General features: G+C 41.4%; 1 protein-coding gene across 1 annotated transcript in view; it reads right to left on the bottom strand.

Annotated features, from left to right (window-relative positions):
• The window catches only part of TMPRSS9 (transmembrane serine protease 9), a 184,598-nt gene that overhangs the window by 64,191 nt on the left and 95,804 nt on the right, over positions 1–24,603 (bottom strand). The window contains exons 4-6 of the mRNA XM_040325655.1: positions 22,683–22,810; positions 20,949–21,016; positions 16,677–16,849 (exon numbers count right to left, since the gene is read on the bottom strand). Coding sequence (XP_040181589.1) covers positions 16,677–16,849; positions 20,949–21,016; positions 22,683–22,810 — 369 coding nt within the window. The remainder of the gene's footprint in view (positions 1–16,676; positions 16,850–20,948; positions 21,017–22,682; positions 22,811–24,603) is intronic.

Below are 24,603 nucleotides of genomic sequence, written 5' to 3'. Positions count from 1 at the left end.
GTAGACAGTACAGTTACAATACAATTCAATAGAAGAGGGTTATTGGGGGGCTGCTCCCTACACAATGTAAACAGAAGGGGCTAGTGATACAAAGGGTATTAAAGCAGTAATAAAGTCGTATTCCTTATCTTCTGATAGGCTTCTGTACAACCAGCCTGTTGGTTTCCCCACCTAATCAGTGAATTCTAGTGGCGGGGAAGTTTCCCATCTATCAGACATTTTTTTCAATCCACTCTTTGAATGGAAAAAAAAAGACTTATCTATGTCTCCATAGTGAGATTTCTCCTCTATTTATGTTCTGGTGACAGCGCAAAATGTGGAATTCCTCATTACTTTTAGTCAATGCTTAAATGAAGATGGTGAACCTGCCCAGCAGGCACACAGATAGCAAAATCTGACAGGGGTTCAAACCCTTCACTATCTGAAAATAAAAATAAAAATGGTACCCAATAAAAACACGTACGAGTGGAAAATCAGCTAGTTTCTGTGCATTTTAGAAAGTTGTTGACAACACCATTGCTGTTCCACCTGACCAGATCATATGTAATTTAAATTTCTTATAATTAAATGATTTTAAGCAACTCACAACAGCACACCACATTGCAAATACCGAATGGTTTGTTGTGCTGTGTTGCTAAAAAAGGGAGTCATGTAAGTTTTTTCCTCAGGCATTTGCTGCCTTAACACAATGCACATCAATGCTTGCCATAATGTGCATTAACCTCCCTGGCGGTATGATTCTGTCTGAAAAAACATGCTGAAAGCGGTACAATTATTTCCAAGGAAATTTGGTGTTTTATACTGTAGGCCTGTGATTTTTAGGAATAACTCACTTAAATCTGACCAAACAAGAATCTAATAGGCATCTCGGGTATGACATTTTTTTAAAAACAAAATTAAAAATTATAATATAATAAATAATTATAAATAATTATAGCAAGTAATAATATAATTAAAATAAAAATGATTCAATAATGTAATCAACTCAAAATCACTGACATTTGCTCAGTTGCAGAATTGTTGCTGTCATTATTTTTTTTTTTTTTGACGAATTTCCCCGCTATCGCACAATTCTGCAAGTGATTATAATTTATTATCGCTGTTTTCTAGCTGATCTAAAACCATTTTTGACATAAAAAGACACTTTTGGTTGCTATGGACAATCTATAGTTTTCAGGCAGAAAAAAAGATTTTTATTATATAAAATGACATGCATGACACTGGGCAGACCACTAGGGACAAGGGGGGTGTGTTTTTTTTACATACAGTACTGTAATCTATAAGATTACAGTATACTGTATGTATAGTGTTTGTTTACTTTTTTGAATTTGGCGCCGATCTCCGCTCCCGTGCGTCGTAACGTCGCAGGGAACGGAGATCGGCGGCACAGGAGGACGCTGTGTGAATCGAGCGAGGTCTCGCTCGCTCACACAGCGTGGTGACTTCGCTGGATTCAGGAGAAGGAAAGCCAGCGCATGCTGCAGGCTCTGCATGTCCACCCCGAGCATGACTCGGGGTTACCGATTTTGGTAGAAAAAATCAACCCCGAGTCACGCTCGGGGATACCGCCAGGGGGGTTAAAGTGTCATTAAACCAATATCATTAAAGAAAAACTCCATCTTTCCACACACTTTCTGCATAGTTTCACAGGTTAGTTAGTGAGGGACATAGCTCATTTGGGCCAATGTAAAGTGTGTGGAAAGATGGAGTTTCTCTTTAAAAACTGTCATCACGTGCTGTATTACATGCTGTTCATACCCACTCAGTCAGTAGGATTTGTCTTCTGTATTCTTCAAAAAATCTGGTTGATCTTACTGTTCACTGTGCCCCCCTCCTTGTCTGTGTCCCTGCTGAAGCCTGAGATTGTGTAGACCAACCATTGCCACACCTAATGAGCATGCTCAAGTTTTGGTTCCCTCCTAAACTGTTTGCACTGGCCTGCTACTTTCTAGCTGGCGCTGCTTTAAATTTAGAGGGTAGTCTGAGACTTAGTTGACTCAGACTGTATGATTTTTCACTAAATTTGGGCCAGCCATGGCTGTACTGTGAGTGACCACTATTGCTGTCTGGGGTGTCGTTATCACTCCTGGCCAAGGGTGGCAGCAGTCATGTCAAGGTGTTTTGATTGTTCCCCTTCAGCAGCCAATCAGAGGAAGTTGATTGTCCCGCTGTGCATGCTGGGGGGGAGTACTTAAAGGACAGACGACATTAGTTCGGGGTCGTCGCCAAACCTGGTCTGTCGTCCCACCACCCCTCGTGTGTGGCCCTCCTGGCCGGGGTTGCGTGTTCAAGTGTTCCTGGTCCGGGGTTGTGATCTACTAAGTAGGCCCGGTAGTCAGACTGGGTCTACGCTCGCAGAGTGGTCCTGTGCTGTCCGTCCTGAGGGAGGAAGCCACTCGATGAAGAACCTGTCTTGGAGAGCACAGAGCAAGAGTCTGGTATCTCAGGAGAGGCCTAGAACGTCATCGAAGGACACACTATTACTGAGAGGCTGAGTGATGGTCGCCTGTCAGTTCTGAGTTCACAAGAATTTATTCAAGAGAGATCCGGGTGCTTAATCCTGTGCTGAGAGGATTCTGGACCCAATGTGTCTCCATCTTTGGGAAGGTCTATGGCAGAGACTTTACCAACTTTACCTGTGACATCCTGGCTGCTAGGTTAGTGAGAGAGGCCTATCCAGGTGCACAATACCCGCTCTGGCTAGAGTGGCGACGGAAGCTACGTTGCTGGAAGCAGGAGTGTTTCCGAACCAAAGTTATACACCTGAACCTATTACCTATTACCCTTCTACCTCTTCAACTACTACTTTTATTCTGTTACTACGTTTGGTAAATAAAGCAAAGAAAAAGAAGCCTAAAGTTTGGACATTGAAGTTTTTCTCAACTCTCATCCGATACCCTAGAGGTAACATGCCACCCAAAATAAACCAGCAGCTCCTTCGGGGGTAGTACTACATGTTAATTCCCTTTTTTTCTTATTTGTGCAGCCCATTTGACCATAAAGTCACATATGTAGGCGTATACACAGTGGTAAGACACCCCCCTCCATGTTCTTGTATTTCTAAACACTATATGGGCAGGATATAAAATGGTGAATGATGGAGGCTTCACCTCTCTGTTAGTCCCGGCACATACATACCATAGACACAGGCTGGGGGTGTGTGACACAGTCTGTGATTGACAGAACCTCCTCCAGATATCTTTATAGTGTGAACAAAGTGAAAGCTATTGTCAGTCAAATGAAACTCCACCTACAACAGGGTATTGCCAAAAATAATAAACATTTGCTTTGAAATATAGATTTGTAATAATCTTTAAAACACTGTTGCTAGCTAATAATTATTAAAATGTATATTCTGAAAGCCTTTTTTCTAATGCTGTGACCAGCACAGAAACAATCAGAGCTGTGCAGACATAGATTTATAGTAGAGGTGCACCGAAATGGAAAATTCAGAACCGAAACAAAACCAAAATAAAAAAAAAATGTCAGGCCGAAACCGAAAATGACTTTTCTTTTTTTTTTTTTTATAATTGTATGTTAAAACAGTACAGTCGGATTGCAAAAATGTATGGAGCATCCTATCAAAGTACTTTTTTTATTTTTGTATAATTTTCTTATTTTTAATATTATTTTTCTTATTCTTTACTTTTTAATTACCTATTTTATTAATTTAATTATTATTTCTTATTTTTTTTTACACTTAACTTTATTGCTATCACACAGGAGAAAATAATTCCCTGTGTGATAGCAATTAGAGGTGACAGGTTCTCTTTATTAACCCTGTCACCTCCAAAAACAGGAGTGCATTGGCGGCAGGGACAGGAGCCAGACTAGGCAGCCGGGGGGGACAGAGTGCCGAAGATGGAGCCAGCCGAGGGAGGTTTGGGGGGAAGGACGGATGGCTGCACAGTGCACACATGTTCTGCTAGAAAAGAAAGCAACTCACAGCCCGTATGCTGGAACTGTCTCCACGCTGCTTGCACACAGCCCCGCCTCCTCCTAACCCCACGCTGTGATAGACAGAACACATCTCAGCATTAGACCCGCATTCTGTCTATCACAGCGTGGTTAGGAGCAGACAGGGCTGTGTGCAAGCAGAGCGGAGACAATTTCAGTGTGTGTTTTACCGCTCTGCAATCCCGCGACATGCCGCGGATCACGTGTGTCCGACGTCATTGATCTGTGCGGATCACGGATCAATGATGATTCGTTGCACCACTAGTCATTATCTGCAATTTTTTTGTTGTTTCGGCATTTCCCCAAAACAGCTATTTTCGGACGATATGTATCGGGCTCCGATATATCGGTGCATCCCTAATTTATAGTCCAGATGTCTTGCTAAAGAGCATACATCTGTACTAGGAACTCCTTCCTCAGGACTTTCCTGGAAGACAGCAATGATTAAATAAGGTGCTTATTAATTAAAATATTAATTTTAATTAATACATTTTTATATAAAATTAAATACAATAGCATGATCTTTATACATACATATAGAAGGGATAAGTGGAAGGCTGACTGCAGGTTTCACATGCTAACTTTACACCCCCCCCCCCCCCCCCCCAGGTACAAAATTTAAAGTAATATTTCACTTTTATTGTTTCACTTTTAGCATTATTAAATTCACTGCTCCCGAAAAAACGGACGTTTTTAAAACTTTTTTTTGCATTGATACATGTCCCCTGGGACAGGACCCGGGTCCCCAAACACTTTTTAGAACAATAACTTGCATATTAGTCTTTAAAATTAGCACTTTAGATTTCAAATGTTTGAGTCCCATAGACTTTAACGGGGTTCTAAAGTTCACACGAACATTTGGTGTGTTCGCAAGTTCTGGTGCAAACCGAACAGGGGGGTGTTCGGCTCATCCCTACCCACCAGCTATCAAAATACTAGTACCATGCCTGAATCCTATTGTATGCACGCACTGTTTGGCGGACAATTTTCCACCTGGCTTCTTTGATTTTTCATTTGAGGGATGTCAGGCTAGAGGTTGCTGGTTCATCAGGAACTGGACGAAATCTGATCAGTGTATGGCCAGCTTAAAAATGTAACTACATCAAAAGGGTAAAGCAGTAACATTTTTGCTCAAAAGTGGGAGCATGCATCTAGCCGTCTTGCACTGCTGCCCAGAATTCTCTCTACTATGGCTGCTCATTTAACCTCCTATCTTAGAAGTTTTTCTTGCTGCAGTTAGTTATGCTGTAGTCCTTCACATCCTAAGTAAGCAGTAGTCTACACATCCAAGGTCATGAATGAGATGAAACTGCCTTTGAATAGTTCTCTTGGCCAGTGTTTTATTAAGGCAAGATATATTTATGTCAATGTTCAGACCTTTAGACATTATAAACATGGACCTCTACTGTTCTTAGAAAGACAGTTATTGTTCTCTTTTAAAATTCCACATGCAGGCTGCTCCTTAATCATCTCCCTGTAATTTTTTCCCCTCCTGCCATTTTTAATAAATTTTCATTTACTTCAATCGTTCTTGGCATCTGAATAAAGAAAATGCCCTCCACGGCCATTGCTCAGATTACAGTGCAGTGTTGGCAAATGTTCAATGCTATTCCTGTTCCCCCTACTCTTGTTCTCTACGTTTTAACCCTATTATTACAACCGTTTTGTAAAACATAGTAGGTATAACACAAAGTATACAACATAATTCAGTTCTATTCTGTCATACTAGCTATAAAAAGGCTTTTGAGGACAGAAACACCAGTATGAAAATCTCTTTTTCTGTATTTCCTTAGATATACCTTGGCTCTTCAGTGCCCTGGCAGTTGTTTATCTACCCAGTTTTTTTTCTTTCAACCTTGATTTTATCACGTTTCAAGGTACAGCTAATTTGATTTAATTTTTGATTAAATGCTCTTAACCTTTTCTTAACTAGTGGTTCTAATAAACCACATCCCAATAATACCCTATTCAATTTCTTTTAAATGTACTAGCCACTTCGCTTGGGTCTGGACTACAATATCCACCCTGAGGGGTTACCTTGGCGGCCTGTGCATGAAGCTAGGGTAGGTTTTACATTCCCCTACCGTATGAACATTGCGGTCAGCCCCTTCCCATGGGCTGATCAGCACGGGATGTTTGGTGGCCCTGGGTGAACCCACACATACTTCTTCGTTTGAACTATGGTCCCCTTTGCCTCGACAGATATCCCAGCCAAACTTCCATTATGTTATACAATTTTGGAACTTTACATACATTTATTCATGTATTGACTGTATATCACATGTGTATGCTAAAACTGTCTTATCTTATTTCTTTAGAGCATCTCATAGAGACGATCCTGTCTTAATCCCCCTGAAGAAGCCAAGTGGCGAAACTAGTAGGGTTGACTCGATCGAAAAAAATATATATCAAATTTGCTCCCACAAATTAACCTTGTCTTCATTGTACATGGAATTAGATTTTATTTTGTAAAATTTGAATAAATATTTTTCTACTTTTGTCATATACACACAGTTGTCTGGTTTCTACTTTGCACCGTAATAATCCCCTCAACCCTTCCTACTTCCTTTTTACATTAACTTTGGGATGAGGTGCTGTATCCATACCAGGACTTTCGACCACACACCCCCCATTCTACCAGTATGAAAATGTAGACATAGTAATGGAGATCGTATGGTGAACATGTGAATGGGCTTGCCTTTCGACAAACACGACAAGTGCACAAGAATATAAAAGGGGGAATACCCTAATGAGGAGTCAATTTGCTATAATCTATGTGTGGGGGGGAGGGGAGGAGGAAGGGGGGAGGAAGGGGGGAGGGGAGAAGCACTGCTTCCTCCTTTTCCCTTTGTCCCCCACCTTTTTTTTTCTTCTTTGTTTTGTTTGTATTTATAAATGTTATGTATTCTGTCCCCGGTGGATTTTCGGTATACATGTATGTGATGTAAAGAAATATACAGAAAAAAAAAAAAAAAAGAATAAAAAAAAAAAGAATGGGCTTGCCTTTAGGTAGGGTTCACACTGAAGCACAGCGCGGCTCACAGCAGGGGTCCGGTGCGTAGCTATTCACAGTTTCAGGTCCGATTTCAGTCCGAATTTTTTGCTGAATTCGGACCTGGAACAAAGTAGAAGTTGCACAGGAGGCCCGTGCAATTTGCACCGGAGCCAATCCGAAGATGTGTGAACCGGCTCCATAGAGAGCTGGTCCTGACATGTGAACCCAGCCTTAAAATAAGTTAGTTCTGGTTTAGAAGACCTCCTATTTTTTGTAACATATTTTGTTGCCTATAAAGCCTGGATTAACACATCTCTATGAATAGTTTCATGCAATGTAATTCTTATACTGAGTATTAACACTTAAAAAAATAGAAAATAAATAAAGACAATGCAGATCTACACATTGCACCAATGTGTAAAAATAGGTATCCATGTTACGCTAAATTCACCATATTTCTTGTGCATTGCAGTACACATGGTAAAGCACAGGAGTAGATGTTAAATGGTCAATATAGAAATTGCAGCAAATAGATGTTAACTAGCCATATAGAAAAGAATGTGACATCCATTTTAAGTACATTTTTATGCAGTAAAATGTATTATTGGGTCAAAAGGCCCTGTTCATAACTTCACATTGCAGTAACAACCGTGTTACTATAACGCATTGTAGCTCGCGATACAGTGCCATTCATTTTGAGAAAAGTGCATCATGCAGTAAAATATTAATGCGAGTTGTGGTGCGCTGTGCTGCCAAAAATTAGGCAGCACATTCCAAAAAATGGGTTGCCATAATGCAACACACTACAGCTAATAGGGCTAGTGTGAATGGGCCCTTAAAAAGTAAAACATTAAAACCTGGGACCCCTGGATCACCTACCTGACAGGGACAGCCTCGTCAGATTTGAGGCTAGCCTCTTAGTGCCCCAGGAGAGGCTCGCTATCTCTTCCCCCCTTGTTCTTCCTTTATCCCTTTTCTTCCCCTTCTTCTCTTTTTTCCTACTTATTAAACCCTTTGGTAGTTTGAGGAGTGATGTAGGACCGCTGGTCAACCGCCATTGGTTCCACTTTCGGTTTGCGGCTGTGTATTCAAACATAGTGACCAGCTATCGTGATCAATTCATGGCCGAGAGGACCCTGGTCACACAGTTCCTCTTCAGATATGTCTTCTGTTCTTCAGAATTATATCTATAGCCCCAAAAGAGCGTTATACTGGTTCCTCAATGACCAATGCTGTATATCAATAATGTTATTATGCACCAGTACTTTTCTATACTGTATTGTACAGTTTTATATCTGTATGGTTAATAACAAAAAAAAAAAGAAAAGAAAAAAGAAAATTGTTCTCTCTCAAGCCTCCTACACACGTACGGTGTTTCCCGGCTGACTTTTTACCGCGGGGAAACCCGAGGGGAAAACCAAGAACCTGCTCAGTAACTTTTTACCCCTACACACGACCGGGTTTCCCGACTGGAAAGCTGCCATAAGAGCTTTTGGTCAGGAATCCCGGCAGTGTGTATGTTCCATCACAGTGTTTCCCATAGGAAAACTGCCGGGTTAAAAACCGCCGGGAATCACAGCGGGAAAAAAGAGAGCTGGCCCTCTTTTTTTCCCCAGCAGTTTTCCTGTGGGGAAAACTGCGATGGAGCATACACGCGGCCGGTTTTCCTGGCCAAAAGCTCTCATGGCAGTTTTTCTGGTGGGAAAACCGGTCATGTGTACGAGACTTTAGGATTATTTCACACATTTTAAAATTTTGTACACTGCTTTTTTCATTAATACGCCCTATAATATGCTTTGATACATCCAAAAACAGACACTTTAACGTATTGCCCAGATGTAAGTAAACATTACTTCAAGCAATAGCTAATTTGTACACATGCATAGCATGCATTAACCTCCTTGGCGGTAATCCCGAGCGTGACTCAGGGTTGATTTTTTCTGCTAGGAGCTTTGCAGAGCCTGCAGCGGCGTTCCCTTACCTTCTCCTGGCGATCCAGCGATGATATCCTATTGCTGTGATCACGCCGCCGCTCGCGCCGACTGTCACCTGACTTCCTGGTTCCGTTCCCTACGAGCAGCAGCGGTGCATGGGAGCGGAACTGGAAATAAATTTCAAATTTGAAAAGTGAAACACACACATAAATGGAGGCGATACATTGTAATCTGAGAGAAATACACTGTATCACATATAAGTTACTGGCCACTCCGTTTTTTGGCACCGTGATGTCCGAATACCGTTTTTCTCTCATCATGAAATATTTCCACTTCACTAACAATGAAGAATTTGAGGCCACGCATCCTGCGCCCAAACTAAAAAAAACTGGGAGGTATGCCAAATGATTGTGACCAATTTCCAGCAGGCCTACGTGCCAGAAAGGGACGTCAGTGTGGATGAAAGTCTGATGGCCTACAAGGGACACCTAAGCGGCATACAAGTTTATTGCATCCAAAAGAGCACGGTTTGGCATCAAATTCTACATGCTCTGCGAGTCATCCACCGGATACATCTGGAATTCGGTCATTTACACTGGAAAAGGCACGAAGTTCAACCCCAGGTACAGGAGATGGCTACATCATCTGTTCTTACACTGCTGGAGCCATTGCTGAATCAAGGATATTGTGTGACAACGGACAATTTCTACACGTCTCCGGAACTGTATGAGGTACAAAACAAAACTGATGTGCATGGTAGCGTTAGGCCTAACCGACGTGACATGCCATCTATGTCTGCCAAGAAAAAACTAAAAACCAGAGAAATGGTTGCCTTTCAGAAGGGTAAGATGATGGCAATGCGATGGCGAGACAAGAAGGACGTGTGTCTCATGAGTACCGTGCACGATACCTCCACTGCCATGGTCCATACAAAACATGGGAAAGATGTGCTGAAGCCGCAAGTCGTGATCGACTATAACAACACAATGGGAGGTGTCGACTGAGCCGATCAGGCAATGACATTTTACCCGGCTATGCGCAAACAGACAAAAAAATATTATAAGAAGATTTTCAGGCATCTTCTGGAACAATGCCTTTGGAATTCTAATATCCTGTATAGAGCAAAGAGTGAGATGCCTCTTGTTCATTCTGACTTTATCTGGAAGGTGGCTGAGCAGATATTTGTCAACCACCAGACGCCATCAGTAGCTGTGAACAGACCCGGACGACGTGCTGTTGACGTTGTCAACCCAGAACGCCTGACTGGTCATCATTTTATGGACTACATACCGCCAACCGCAAAAAAGGCAGCACCTACCAGGATGTGCGTGGTTTGCTGTTCAAAGAGAGATGGCAATGGAAAGAAAGTCCGAAAAGACACAAGGTACCATTGTCCTGATTGCGACGTCGGACTTTGTCCAGTTCCATGCTTCAAAATTTATCACACTCAGGATGTTTATTGAATTTCTTTGTTTGACAAATTTCATTATTTTTTATTACATTATTGAATAAAATTATATTATTTATTAGATTATAATACATGATTTTGTGTTTCAAATTTATCACATCTGGGATGTCTACTAGAGTCTTGTTTGGTCAGGTTTAAGTAAGTAATTACTAAAAATTGCACCGCTTTTGGTACAAAATTCCAGACATAATCATACCGCCAGGGAGGTTAAGACACAAAGTTGTGAATGGGCCCTTTGAACACACAGCATTGCAGTCTAGCCTCTATGCATCCAATCCTAGCATATTAGTGCACCCGGGAGTCACAGCTGCAGCATCCAGCACACTGCCTGCAACCTGTCAAAGTCTATGCAACCTTAAATACAATGGGATATACTGTGCCCCCTCCACCACTCTCCCATTGTAAAAATGGTTGCCTTTTAAAAACCTATTAATATTGCAGGCTCAGCGTCACTATGTAAACTGAGTACAAGTCTTTGTTTGGCAGCTTTACCTGTCACAAAGGCAAGTGTAGTGGCCTGCAGCTCTGAGCACACAGTTAACAGTGCACTTTTAACAGCCTCAGCAGTGTTAAGGATCCTTGATCGCAGCACCAGCCTGTGTAACTAGTGCAGTGGCTGGCAGCGAGCTCAGTAAGACTGAACCTGTCTTACTGAACAGCACTGAGACCAGAGTGTCCATATAGACACTTTGGCCTTAGTACTGCCTCCCAATGTTCCCTCATGAAGGCCACCTGAAGCAGCCACCTCAGCTGACCTCATGGAGGGAAGGGCACCAAGTACAGAGTCTTGGCTTATCCTATACTCTAACATATCAGTTAAGAGGAGCATGGGAGGACTTCCCCTACTCTACTGGGTGCCGATTAATCTGAAGTTTGGTGAGTATATTTTAGGGAGGGAGGGAAAATGTGTGCTTGGGGTGATATTGGATGAGGGGGAGATGGTTGTTTTTAACGTTTATATTTATGGGGTGGGAGTTTTTTTTTGAGGAGATGTGCATTATATGCCCTGCCTTGACCCCTTCACTCTGGTGTGGTACCTACTAGTGACCCCTGTGCTAAGTATGTTACATACTTCTGACCTCTGTACTATTTGTGTTATGTTCACTTGACTCCTGCACTTTAGTGTGTTACCTACTTCTGACCCCTGCACTACATACATTACATACTCCTGACTTCTGCACCATGTACTTTAAGTACACTTGACCCCTGTGCTTTGTGCATTACAAATTCCTGACTCCTGCACTCTGTATATTACACACTCCTGACCCCTGCACTCTGTGAGTTACAAATTCTTGACTGTACTTCGTGTGTTACCTATGTCTGACTTTTGCACTCACTATGTATATTACATACTATTGACCCCTGCATTATAAACACCTGACCCCTGCACTCTGTTCATTATGTACACCTGATCTGTGCAGTATATACAGTACATTATGTACTCCTTACCCCTGTACTCTGTACATTACATACTTCTGACCCCTGCAATATGTGTATTACATACTCCTTACCCCTATGCTCTGTACATTACAAACTCCTGGCCCCTGCACTCTGTGTATTATACACCCATATCTTCTACATACTATGCTTTACACCCTCTTAATCCCTGCACTCTGTGTGTTACATAATCCTGACCCCTGTGCTCTTTGTTTTACCTACTTCTGACCCCTGTGCAATATATGCTACATACTCCTGACCTCTATACTACATTATTAATTTTGATCCCTACACTCTCCTGACCCCCTGTGTGTTACACTCTCCTAGGCATTCGGACGAATTTTTCATTATTCGGACATTCGGATGCATACGAATTCCCGAATTGCAATATTATTGAATTTACCGAATCCGAACGAATGTTTTCGATTCCGAATCGAAAACCCGCAGACGAAATTTGATCGGAATTCGAAATTTTTTTTTTTTCGAATCGAATTCGAAAATAAATTCTATTCGAAAAGAGACTATTTGTTTTCGAATCCGGTCGAAATATTTTAGAATTTGACCGGATTTTTCGAAATTCGGTCGAAAACGAACGAGTTCCGAAAACGAATTTAACACATGTAACGAATCTAACTTAACGAAATTAATTAAATAACGAATTAAAACGAAACAAAACTAATTTTTCCCTTTTGCACATGCCTACACTCTCCTGACCCCTACACTTTGAGTTACAAAATCTTGACCCTTGTGCGCTGCGTTTTATCTACTCCTGACCTCTATGCTGTGTATCTTACACGCTTCTGATCCCTGCACTACACTACTGTGCATACGTTTTGAGGCAGGTGTAAAAATTGCTGTAAATTAAGAATGCTTCTGAAATAAAAGTGCTAATAGTTTGTTTTATCAATAAACAAAATGGAAAGTAAATGAACAGAGAAATCCAAATCAAATCACTATTTGGTGTGACTACCTTTTGTCTTCAAAACTGCATCAATTCTTCTAGGTACACTTGTACAAATTTTAAAAGGAACTCGGCAGGTGGATGTAGGCTGCATGACATCCTTCTGTCTCTTCATGGAACCTCAGCTGGACTTGATGATGTTGAGATAAGGGCTCTCTGGGGGCCAAAGCATAACTTCCAGGCCTCCAGTGTCAGCTGTTGGGTTCTTCTTTTGGGGGGCAGCAAACAAAGGACACCCCCCGCCTTGTGGTGTCCTCCTCTTCTGGAGTGCGGGCAGTGGCGGCTCTGGTGTCTGTTCCTCCGGCTTCTTCCACCATGTGTCTCCACTCCTGCCAAAGCACTAGGCATACAATAGGATCACCTGATGCTTCGGTCAATCGGGAAACAGGTTCCAAGCACATACATCTGTAGTGCTTACTTAACTCTCTACAAAGCTATAAGTGTTGTTTCTCTCTGATGCTTTGTTCCCCTGTTATCAGCATGAGTCACTTTTGAGAAGTTTTCTAGACATATGAGATACATTTTTATCGAAAGGGGGAGAGCTTAGAACATAGCTTGTTTAATAACAATGCAGTTTTTCTGCTGTGTGGAGGGGGGGGGGTGTTCCTTTCCTCCAATCAGCTCTCACACAGCTTAACTGCAGTCTCTTCACCCTCTCCTGTGCGCTGCTGATAGATGAAGTAAGATTTTCAACACAATCTGCTCTTCTGAAAGGGTGTAGAGAGGGGAAGACTGCAGATAAACTAATAACACCTATGTAGGAGGATTTTTTTAATCTCATACCTGGGACTGTTCACTTCACTGGGTATATGTTGTTTCTGACCAAATCTGCAACTCCATTTGCAGAAATGCAGCCACATACTTGCGAAGAAACCTCCACCATTCTTCACTGTTGCCTGCAGACACCCATTATTCTACCTCCATGAACAAATTGCCTCCTGCCACAGACAAATATTTCTGATTTTGACTCATCAGTCCAGAGCAACTGCTGCCATTTTTCTGCACCCCAGTTCCTATGTTTTTGTGGATATTTGAGTCACTTAGCCTTGTGTCCACGTCGGAGGTATGGCTTTTTGGTCGCAATTCTTCCATGGCCAGACCTCTTTTTCACAGTACTGTATATATGTTATCTACTGCAAACCCCTGCACTTGATGCACTACGCTCTCCTGACTCCTGCACTTCTTTAGACACTCCTTCCCCTGTACTTTTGCATTACATACGCCTGAGTCCTGCACTCTTTGTGTTGTGTACTCCTGATCCCCACATCATATGCGTTACACACTTCTGAATCCTACACTTGTAATTATGCAACTAAACTCTTTTACCCCTACTCTTTATCTATTACATACTCCTGCCCCCTTGTGCACTGTCTGTTGCATACTCCCAACTCCTGAATTCTGTACACTGCAAACTTCCGACCCCTGCACTATGTGCCTTTCACACTGTTGAGGGCTGGACTTTGAACATTACATACGTATTACCCCTGAACTCTGTATGTTATACATTACTTTCTCCTGACCAAGCACTGTTTATGCTATTTTAAAGTTCTTCTTTTATGAAGGCTTAGCTAAAGTGCTATCTGCCTATCTCTCTAGTGTGTGAGAAAGCATATGTAATACAAGAGTTTTTATTTTTAATAATTATCGTTTGTGATCCATTGTGCTGAAATTAATGTGTGTGTTTGTGGGTACTAGAACTTGTTGCATATGTGTGGCATGTATACAGGGCCAGATTCACAACCAGCGGGCGCAACGTAACTTTTCCGATTTAAGTTACACTGCCGCAAATTGCCCAAGTTAGTGCCCGATCCACAAAGCACTTACCTGGAAATTTGCGGCGGTGTATCCTAAATCAGTCCGGCGCAAGGCAGGCCAATTCAAATGGGGCGAGTCCCATTTAAATTAGGCGCGCTCCCGTGCCGGACGTACTGCGCATGCTCCCGACGCAATTTTCCCGACGTGCTTTGGGCGAAGTTACGTTGCGCCGAGGTTTTGTGAATCGCGACGGGTAAAAAAGAGTTGCGGCGGGAAAAATAAAAAATAAAAAAAAAAATTGACAGCGACGCGGGAAAGACGGGTATACTTTTACATGGTGTACTAACTTTACACTTTGTAAAAGGTACCCTATCTTTGCGACGGCAAACTAACACTTACGGCGACTTCACGAAGGGAAAAACCTTCATGGATCTCCGTAAGTGCTAATTTGCATACCCGACGCTGGTTTACGACGAGAAATGCCCCCAGCGGCGGCCGCGGTACTGCATCCTAAGATCCGACAGTGTAAAACTATTACACCTGCCTGATCTTAGGGATATCTATGCGTAACTGATTCTATGAATCAGCCGCATAGATAGAAACAGGGATACGACGGCGTATCAGCAGATACGCCGTCGTAACCCTTTTGTGAATCTGGCCCACAGTAACCAGGTTATGTTTTATTTACCTATGCCAATTTTAGCAACCTCTGTTGATGCAATTTGGCCACACTCACTCTTTTCTCCCCCCAGGGTACCCAAGGGTGCCCCAGGTCTTCCAAAGTACTAGTAACACCCCTGCAAATAATGTATTTTTACATTTTGTTTGTTTTACCAGGAAACGTGCTATGTACACTCTATTCTATAATTTTTATCCAGTTTACAGATATATCTTTACCCACAATTATATTTTCTTGCATATCTTTTCCCAGAAGCTTCAGTATTTGCAGACAAAAATATCTTTCTAGCATGTGGCTTATATAAAGGAACATAGGGGGTTATTTATGAAAGGCAAATCCGCTTTGCACTACAAGTGCAAAGTGCAGTCGCTGTAGATCCGAGGGGGACATTCAAGGAATATAAAAAACAGCATTTTAGCTTGCACATGATTGGATGATAAAATCAGCAGAGCTTCCCCTCATTTCAGATATACCCCTCAGATTTACAGCGACTGCACTTCCAAGTGCACTTTCAGTGCAATTTTAAGTGCACTTTGCACTTGTAGTCTGCACTTGTAGTGTAAAGTGGATTTGTCTTTCGTAAATAACCCCCATAGTGTTGAGAGAATTATATAGGCTAATGTTGGTGTCTGAAAATACCAACTGGCTGGCTGTCATGTCTTTATAGCTTCAGTATTTTCTGAGTATCAGTTCTGAACAATCATGCAGATCGGGAGTTCTGCCTTCACCTACTGTTACAGATGAGCATTTCAAAAATTATTGAAGCAGGAACTGGGATTGCCAAAAGCAGGTCAGCAATGCAGTCTACATATTACTCTTATACCGGTACATGTTTCCTTTATTATTCTAGCACAAAGTAATGTGCACTAACCAACAGAAGCAATCTAATAATAGATATTATTAAAAGCTGATTGATTAGACATGTTTGAAATTTCTCAATGCTTCCAATGATGTGCATTGTGCTGCTTCCTAAATCTAGTACTGAAAAAAAGTGAATAAAACATTACTTTGGTTTATGTAAAACTCTTTTTGGGGCATTTTGTTTTAATCACTTCCATGTACTTAAAGTATAGGTACTACCAAAACTTTTTTCAAAATAGATAAAGTAGGGAAGGCTTAAACCCCCAGTCAGTTTATCCGTTAATGTCTATGTCCCATTGGGAAGATTTCCCTTCGCTTTCTGTCTCGAGGATGCATTTGGCAGGCAAAGAGAATCTCTACAAATCATGGGGAATTACCCTCTTTGACAGTCGTCACCCATTAGCAGATTTACCTTCACCTCTTGTTTTGGTGACAACAAATTTTAGATTTCTCATCACTTCCTGTCTCGGTGAGAATGGTCACCAGGATACACAACAATAAAGACCTGATAGATGGGGACCTAACCCTTCCCTACTTTATCCAAAACTACTGTAAAAAAAAGTTTTTGATATACAGAAACGTAAATGTTAAAAATTATTGTTAATGTTCTACTTTTTACATTACAATACCTGCAAGCATAGCAGATGTTATATTTCCATAAATATATACTGGTATAGGGTGTGCACTTAGGGATAAAGACAATCCCTGTCTAAGAATGTCCTCAATTTTGTCTGTATCCTTCGTGTTGTCAGAAGACAAAAAGTGCATCTTCAAATGTGCGATGATGCCTTCATTCCCCCTGCTGTAGAAACATTAAAAATGTTTTTAAAATTTCCAATAAACAATACAATGCAATACAATACAATACAATGTCTACCACGTTTTATTTTAGTGAACATTGCAATCTCTAGTACTTTGTGCGACACTTAAAAGACTAAATTAAAGTTGGCACTATACCCTATGCATTCATTTGAATTGACTTGAGTCTAGTCTTGGAGGGCCTCTCTACTATGGGGCAGATCCACAAAGAAAGTACGCCGGCTTATCTATTGATACGCCGGCGTACTTTCAAAATTCCTGCATCGTATCGTTGTTTTGATTCCTCAAAACAAGATACAACGGCATCTGGGTTAGATCCGACAGGCTTACGTCTTCGTACGCCTTCGGATCTTAGATGCAATTCTTCGGCGTCCGCTGGGTGGCGTTCCCGTCGTAATCCGCGGCGAGTATGCAAATTAGCTATTTCCGTCGATCCACGATCGTACGAGCGGCCGTCGCATTCTTTTACGTCGTTTCTGTTCGGCTTTTTTCGGCGTATAGTTAAAGCTGCTATCTGGTGGCATACGCAATGTTAAATATGGCCGTCGTTCCCTCGTCGAATTTGAAAATTTTTATTTAGTTTGCGTAAGTCGTCCGTGAATGGGGCTGGACGCCATTTACGTTCATGTCAAAACCAATGACGTCCTTGCGACGTCATTTGGAGCAATGCACCCTGGGAGTTTTGACAGACGGGGCATGCGCAGTTCGTTCGGCGCGGGGACACGCTGCATTTAAATGAAACATGCCCCCTACTCGCCGCATTTGAATTCCGCGCCCTTACGCCGCGAGAGATACACTACGCCGCCGTAACTTACGCGCAAATTCTTTCTGGATTCAAAGATTGGCAAAGTAAGTTACAGCGGCATAGCGTATCTCACATACGCTGCGCCATGCAAATGTACGTGAATCTGCCCCTTAGTGTTTAGGCCTCGTATGTAATGTCTAATAAGAAAGATTGGGATGTTTAGATGCAAGTCCAAACTCATGAATGATAACCTTCATTCACTACTTAGAAGGTCCCTGACCCTGGGTAAGCACGTTTATATCAGACTTGTAATGAAAACAATCCCACCAAACTTGATGAAAAAAGACAAGTAATCTGGAACCTCTCCAGCACAAGCCAGATTAGTGTGGTCAGATCTGATGGATACGGGTAGGCTCAGCTAGCATGTGTCTATAGTTACATTCCTCAATTGCTGAATTTAATGAGGACACAAGGCCAATGCTAAAATCTCATACTCAGGTTCATTTTTTAGCTTCATATGAAACTATGGGCCAAATCCTCAAAAAACGGGCTTAACTTAACTTTTCCGAGTTAAGATACACTGCCGCAAATCTCCCAAGTTAGGTGCCGATCCTCAAAGCACTTACCTGGAAATTTTCGGCAGTGCAACTTAAAGGGGAGTTCCACCCACAATTTCACTTTTTAAATATAAATACCCCTGTAATACACAAGCTTAATGTATTCTAGTAAACTTAGTCCGTAAACTAAGGTCCGTTTTGTTAGGTTGTTACAGCATTTAAATAGTTTATAATCTAGAAATAGACCGTGGCCATCTTAAGTGTGGGCATCATGAAGCCAGACTGTATGACTTCCTGGATTTCAGCTTTGCATATCTCACACATGCTCAGTGCACAAGCAATGTAATAGGTTTCAGTCAGGTTTGCAAGGACTACTGGGAAACATGATGCCTATCCTAGAAACCCTTGCAAATAGCCTAGGCAAATAAGGAGGAGGAAGTAATGAAGGACTACAAAATAAAGGTATTTACAAGCAACAAATTAAATAAAAATTGTCCATTCTGAACACTATGAGATTAGAGCATGCAGCACAGACAAACATAAAAAAATGGGTGGAACTCCACTTTAACTCTGTCCGGTGCAAGGCGTTCCTAATACAAATGGGCGATTCCCATTTAAATTAGGCGCGCTCCCGCGCCGGACGTACTGCGCATGCGCGTGACATCATTTTCCCGACGTGCATAGTGCGAAATTACGTTACGTCGGGCTTTGTGGATTGCGACGGGACAATAAAGTTGCGTCGGGTAAAAAAAAAGATACGGCGCCCAAAAAAAAAATTCAAATTTAAAAAAAATCGCGTCGCGAGCAAGAAAGGTCTGTTTTTACAAGGTGTAAACAGTTTACACCTTGTAAAAGCAGCCCTAATTTTGCGTTTGCAAAATTCAACTTACGGAGAAAAAACGAAGCTGAAAAGCTTCGTGGATCTCCGTAAGTCCTAATTTGCATACCCGAGGCGGCATTTCGACGCGAAATGCCCCCAGCGGCGGATGCGGTACTGCATCCTAAGATCCGGCAGTGTAATTCAATTACACATGCCGGATCTTCGTCCTAACTATGGGAAACTGATTCTGTGGATCAGTTCCATAGTTAGGACCAGGGATACGACGGAGTAACAGCAGTTACTCAGTCGTATCTCTTTTGAGGATTTGGCCCTATGTTTCTGATTGCACTAAAGATTTGGGAAAATCATTGAAGTCAGGGGATGAGAAGAGTTTAGATGAAGAATAAGAATTACATGATAGGTTGCACTAAGTGAGAATGAGATCACTTGGTTATTTGAAAAAATGTATTCCTTCGGTAGCTCCCCACCAATAAATATGTAGCCAATCCCCTTAAAAAATATTCTAGAACAGTGGCAACTATGATATTTATATATCTGATACAATATGCATTTATTTACATGTTCTATTTGTAATGGTTTACCTATTTTGGTATTTAGCCTTATGTTTAGTTACTCTGTAATATTAAAGGGGTTGTAAAGGTTTGTTTTTTATTTTCTAAATAGGTTCCTTTAAGCTAGTGCATTGTTGGTTCCCTTACTTTTTCCTTCGATTTCCCTTCCAAATGTTTTTTTCTTTGTTTGAATTTCTCACTTCCTGTTCCTCCTCAGTAAGGCCTCGTACACAAAAACCAGCAAGAAACTTGCTGGTTTTTTTTTTGCCGAGGAAAACGGTCGTGTGTACACTTTTCGACGAGGAAACTGTCGAGGATCCCGTCGAGCCAAAAAGAAAGCATGTCTTCTTTTTCCTCAACGGGAATGGGGAAATTTGGCTCGCCGAGATCCTCGACAGCCTAACAAGGAACTCGACGAGCAAAACGATGTGTTTCGTCCGTCGAGTTTCTCTGTCGTGTGTACGAGGCTTTAGCTTGCCCTCATCATCCGAGCAGTGTTTAGTCAGTCAGAACAGCTTAACGAACAGCTTACCGAGGAGGAACAGGAAGTGAGAAATTCAGACAAAGAAAACAAAGAAAAAAAACATTTAGAAGGGAAATCGAAGGAAAATGTAAGTGAACCAACAATGCACTAGCTTAAAGGAACCTATTTAGAAAATAACAAATGAACCTTTACAACCCCTTTAATGCAAAAGAACAGAACATTATCTTGATTTCGTTTTAATAATAGGGCAGTGTGATGTGCAAGCACTGTGTGCAGCAACCTATTACAACCAGATTTCACCTTTTTGTTTCTCATTTATTTATTGTAAATTAAATCTTATTTGTTACTATGGATTGATGTAGTTTCCACTGCCTCGTTTAATAAACTGTTTATATGCCTTCACTATATCCATTTTAAGTCATTTGGTGCTACATTTTTCTCAACACTTGTACATTTAAATGCGTACATTTTTAAATTTGTAAATAACATTTTTAATATTTAAATTGGTAAATATAAGTTTCTATTCATGTTATTAATATTATTGCTAGATACAGTAAAGGTTATTTACAAAAGGCAAATCCACTTTGCACTTCAAGTGCAAACTACACGTGCACTTGGAAGTGCAGTCGCTGTAGATCTGAGGGGGACACGCAAGGAAAATAAAAAACAGCATTTTCGCTTGCACATGATTGGATGATAAAATCAGCAGAGCTTCCCTTCATTTCAGATCTACCCCTCAGATTTACAGCAACTGCACTTCCAAGTGCACTTTGCACTTGTAGTGCAAAGTGGATTTGCCTTTGGGAAATAACCCCTAGTATGTCCATTTGCCTGGAGATTACAGCGAGGACTGCTTAATATAGATAACAGATATCAGATATTAATGAAAAAGATGTTTACATACCTGTAGTGTAAAACCGTAAATCCAGTATAACTATCTTCTACAACAGTACCTTTGAAACTGGATTTCAACTACAACAAAACGCATATTACTAATTACTACTACCATCAAGAATAGAAACTTTAAAAGAAACGCTAAGAAAAGTTGATGATTCCAGTGTCATATAATAGACTACATTGAATGAATATGACCAAAACCAAAATATTGAGAATATTATGGAAGACAGTGCCAGAATAATAGTCTCTGTCCAGATACATTTTATTTGTAGTGCAATCAAAAAATGTGTTTCAGGGGCTGCCAAACTGGAAGCAGCCTACAGCATAAGTAAAAATTTCTTCTCAGAATATTATATTGATTTCCATCTAGATTGTACCCATTTCTGAATCTCTAAGCACGGATAAAAGGAGCAATTGGAACACCCCACATTTCACAGATTTTTTATTGATTGTAGCAACAAATAAAAGTGACCTAGAGAGAATCTGTTTCTCTTATTTATAGACTCAGTCGTGTTATTACAAAAATCTAGATATGGCACCTGTATATCAGAGAGCGGGCCATGGAGACATTGCCATTAGTAACAATAACAATGAACATCGCTTATTTGCTACCTTTTGGTTTATTAAATATACCACTGAAAGTGTTTTGTTATACACATTCGATAAGCATAGCTCCCAACTGTCCCCGATTACAAGGGACTGTCCCTGATATGGAACAAAGTCCCTCTGTCCCTCTTTTCTCCTCATAGATGTATATAAAATGCACTTTTTTATCTATCAAAATGTGTTTTTCAGCCCTAAATCTTTCATCTGTTTTAAAAATTGCTGCATTTGTAAATTCCAAAAGGCAATATAAAGGAATAGTAGTGGTAAAAAAAAGCACTTGTGGGTTTAACCAATCTTGTTTTTTTGTACAATTCTCCTTTAAAGGGTGTGGCAGGGGGCGTATCTCAAAAAGTTGGGAGGTATGGATATGTATAAATATGTGTGATGATATCAGAAACTTGAGGGCTGTCCAGTGACATATGGACACTTTGGGGGTTATTTACGAAAGGCAAATCCACTTTGCACTACAAGTGCACTGAAAGTGCACTGAAAGTGCACTTGGAAGTTCAGTCGCTGTAGATCTGAGGGGGACATGGAAGGAAAATAAAAACAGCATTTTAGCTGGCACATGATTGGATGATAAAATCAGTAGCGCTTCCCTCATTTTAGATATTCCCCTCAGATCTACAGTGACTGCACTTACAAGTGCACTTGTAATGAAAAGTTGATTTGCCTTTCGTAAATAACCCCCTTTCTGTGCTGTCTGTCTTGGGACTATAGAATATATAGGGGGTTATTTACAAAAGGCAAATTGACTTTGCACTACAAGTGCACTGAAAGTGCAGTCACTGTAGCTCTCAGGGGGACATGCAAGGAAAATAAAAAAACATAATTTTTGCTAGCACATGATTGGATGATAAAATCAGCAAAGCTTCCTCCAATTTCAAAAGCTTGCCCACAGATCTACAGCAATCTATAGCGACTGCACTTAAAAGTGCACTTGTAGTGCAAAGTGGCTTTCCCTTTAGTAAATCAACCCCATAGTGTTCTTTTTGTGAAGAAGGTTTTAGGCCTGGTTCACACCTATGCATTTTTAGTGCGTTTTCAGTTTTGCAGAAACACACTACAGTCCATTTAATAGAAGTTCACATCTGTAAACACATGAAGACAATAGCATAACTGAAGTATTACTTACCAGTCTCTGTAAAGTAGAAGTTATGGATCTGTAGTACATAGAGGTACTGTTTTGTAAACTGGAATCATATTGAAGACCTTGTAATTCCAAAGTATGTACCAAAGTGAGGCTTTGTGTTGATAAATACACTAAAGGTAAAACAAAGCAGCTGATAAGCTAAAAGCAGAATATTTTTCACATGTAGGTTATATAGCAAATTATAAGAGCCACTGTTTTATTTGTTTTTTATTGCAGTCTGTGTTCCTATTGGAAAAATCAGCAATCTCTATTTGTCCTAGTGACTATTGTTACTAGGAAAAACGTTAATAGGAAACCCAAATTTTACGATTGTCATCAGAACAGGAGGTGAGAGAAAATAGGACCACTTGTTCCAGTGACAACTGTCAATGGAATTTCCCTCACTTTTAAGAGACTTAAGCCTCGTACACACGCTCGGTTTACTCGGCAAGAACCAGCAAGAAAACTGCTGGCAGAGCATTCTTGACGAGTATACCGAGCGTGTGCACGAGGCTTTTCGGGTTTGCTCTCTATTTTCTCATTGTGAAACGCGGCAGTGTTTTCCTGCCGAGAAACCCGAGAGTGTGTATACTCACCTGTCTCAGCGGAAACCCGAAATGAGTTTGACGCATGCTCGAAATGAGTTTGACGCATTCGCGGTAGCTTCCTAGGCATGGGTAGGGTGCAAAAAGATGGCGGCCACGGCATCAAATTTGACAAGCGCATGCTCGTCGTACGCGATGACGTCACCACGTTCTTGCCTTTCAAAAGAACCATGGTTCTTTTGAAAGGAGTGTCTGTACACTCGGGTGGCAAGAGATTCTTGCCAATAATCTCGTCAGGAAAAACAATGTTTTTTTCCAGACGAGATTCTGGCCGTGTGTACAGGGCTTCACACTTTCTGTCTTGTTTCTGGGAAAAGTGAAAAAAAACTCACAGCAGTAAAAGGATGATAGGGGTTTTAATCTTTCCATACTCCATCTAGATTAAAAAATGGATGTAGATGCACTTTAAAGTGGTTTTAAAGCCTCAAGTTTTTTCACTTAATGCATTCTGTGCAGTAAGGTAAAAAAAAACTTCTCTTCTGCAGGATCCCCCCTAGCCCCCCCTTTATTCTTACTTGAGCCTGATCTGATTCAGGGACGTGCATGAGAGCAGTGGCTCTCGCCGCAGTCTCCCTCTTCATTGGGCAGATTGACAGGAGCGGGAGCCATTGGCTCCCGTTCCTGTCAATTAAATGCTGTGACAAGGGAGCGAGGGAGGGGCCAAGTTGCCCAGCTGTGTCAATAGATGCAGACAGGGCAACTCGGGAGTGAGCCCGCACGGGTGCCTCAATGGAAAGCTGCTGAGCAGGGGGCCACTCACCAAAAAGGAGGGGCCTGGAGTACTGGTGGGGGACCCCAGAAAAGGAGGATTAGGGCTGCTCTGTGCAAAAATATTGCACAGGGCAGGTAAGTATAACATGGGGAATAGTGAGACAGACCACAAAGTCTGCCAAGAAGAATAGCATAAAGCACGCAGTGGTACACTGACAAAACCAAAATAAGAAAAAATGTGAAAACGTTTTTGTTTTGTATGTTTAATTTAAAACTATAAATCCTACTGCCTATTACATTTTTTATTTAAAGTGGGGTTCCACCCAAAAATGGAACTTCCTCTTTTCGGATTCCTCCCCCCCTCCGGTGTCACATTTGGCAACTTTCAGGGTGGAGGGGGAGCAGATCCGGGTATTTGCTCCCACTTCCGGGCATATATCGCTGCAGTATCAGCTGCGATCTACGCCATTTCCGGCCCCTCCTCTGTTCCCCCCAGCTGTCTTCTGAGAGACACCCAGGTTCCAGAAGACAGCAGGGACCAGTGGGATAGCGAAGCGGGACTCGTGCATGCACAGTAGGGAACTAGGAGGTGAAGCCACAAGGCTTCA

This window comes from Rana temporaria, chromosome 1 (assembly GCF_905171775.1).
Source record: "Rana temporaria chromosome 1, aRanTem1.1, whole genome shotgun sequence".
NCBI classification, from domain to species: Eukaryota; Metazoa; Chordata; class Amphibia; order Anura; family Ranidae; genus Rana; species Rana temporaria.
This window is presented reverse-complemented; position numbering and strand designations above follow the sequence as displayed.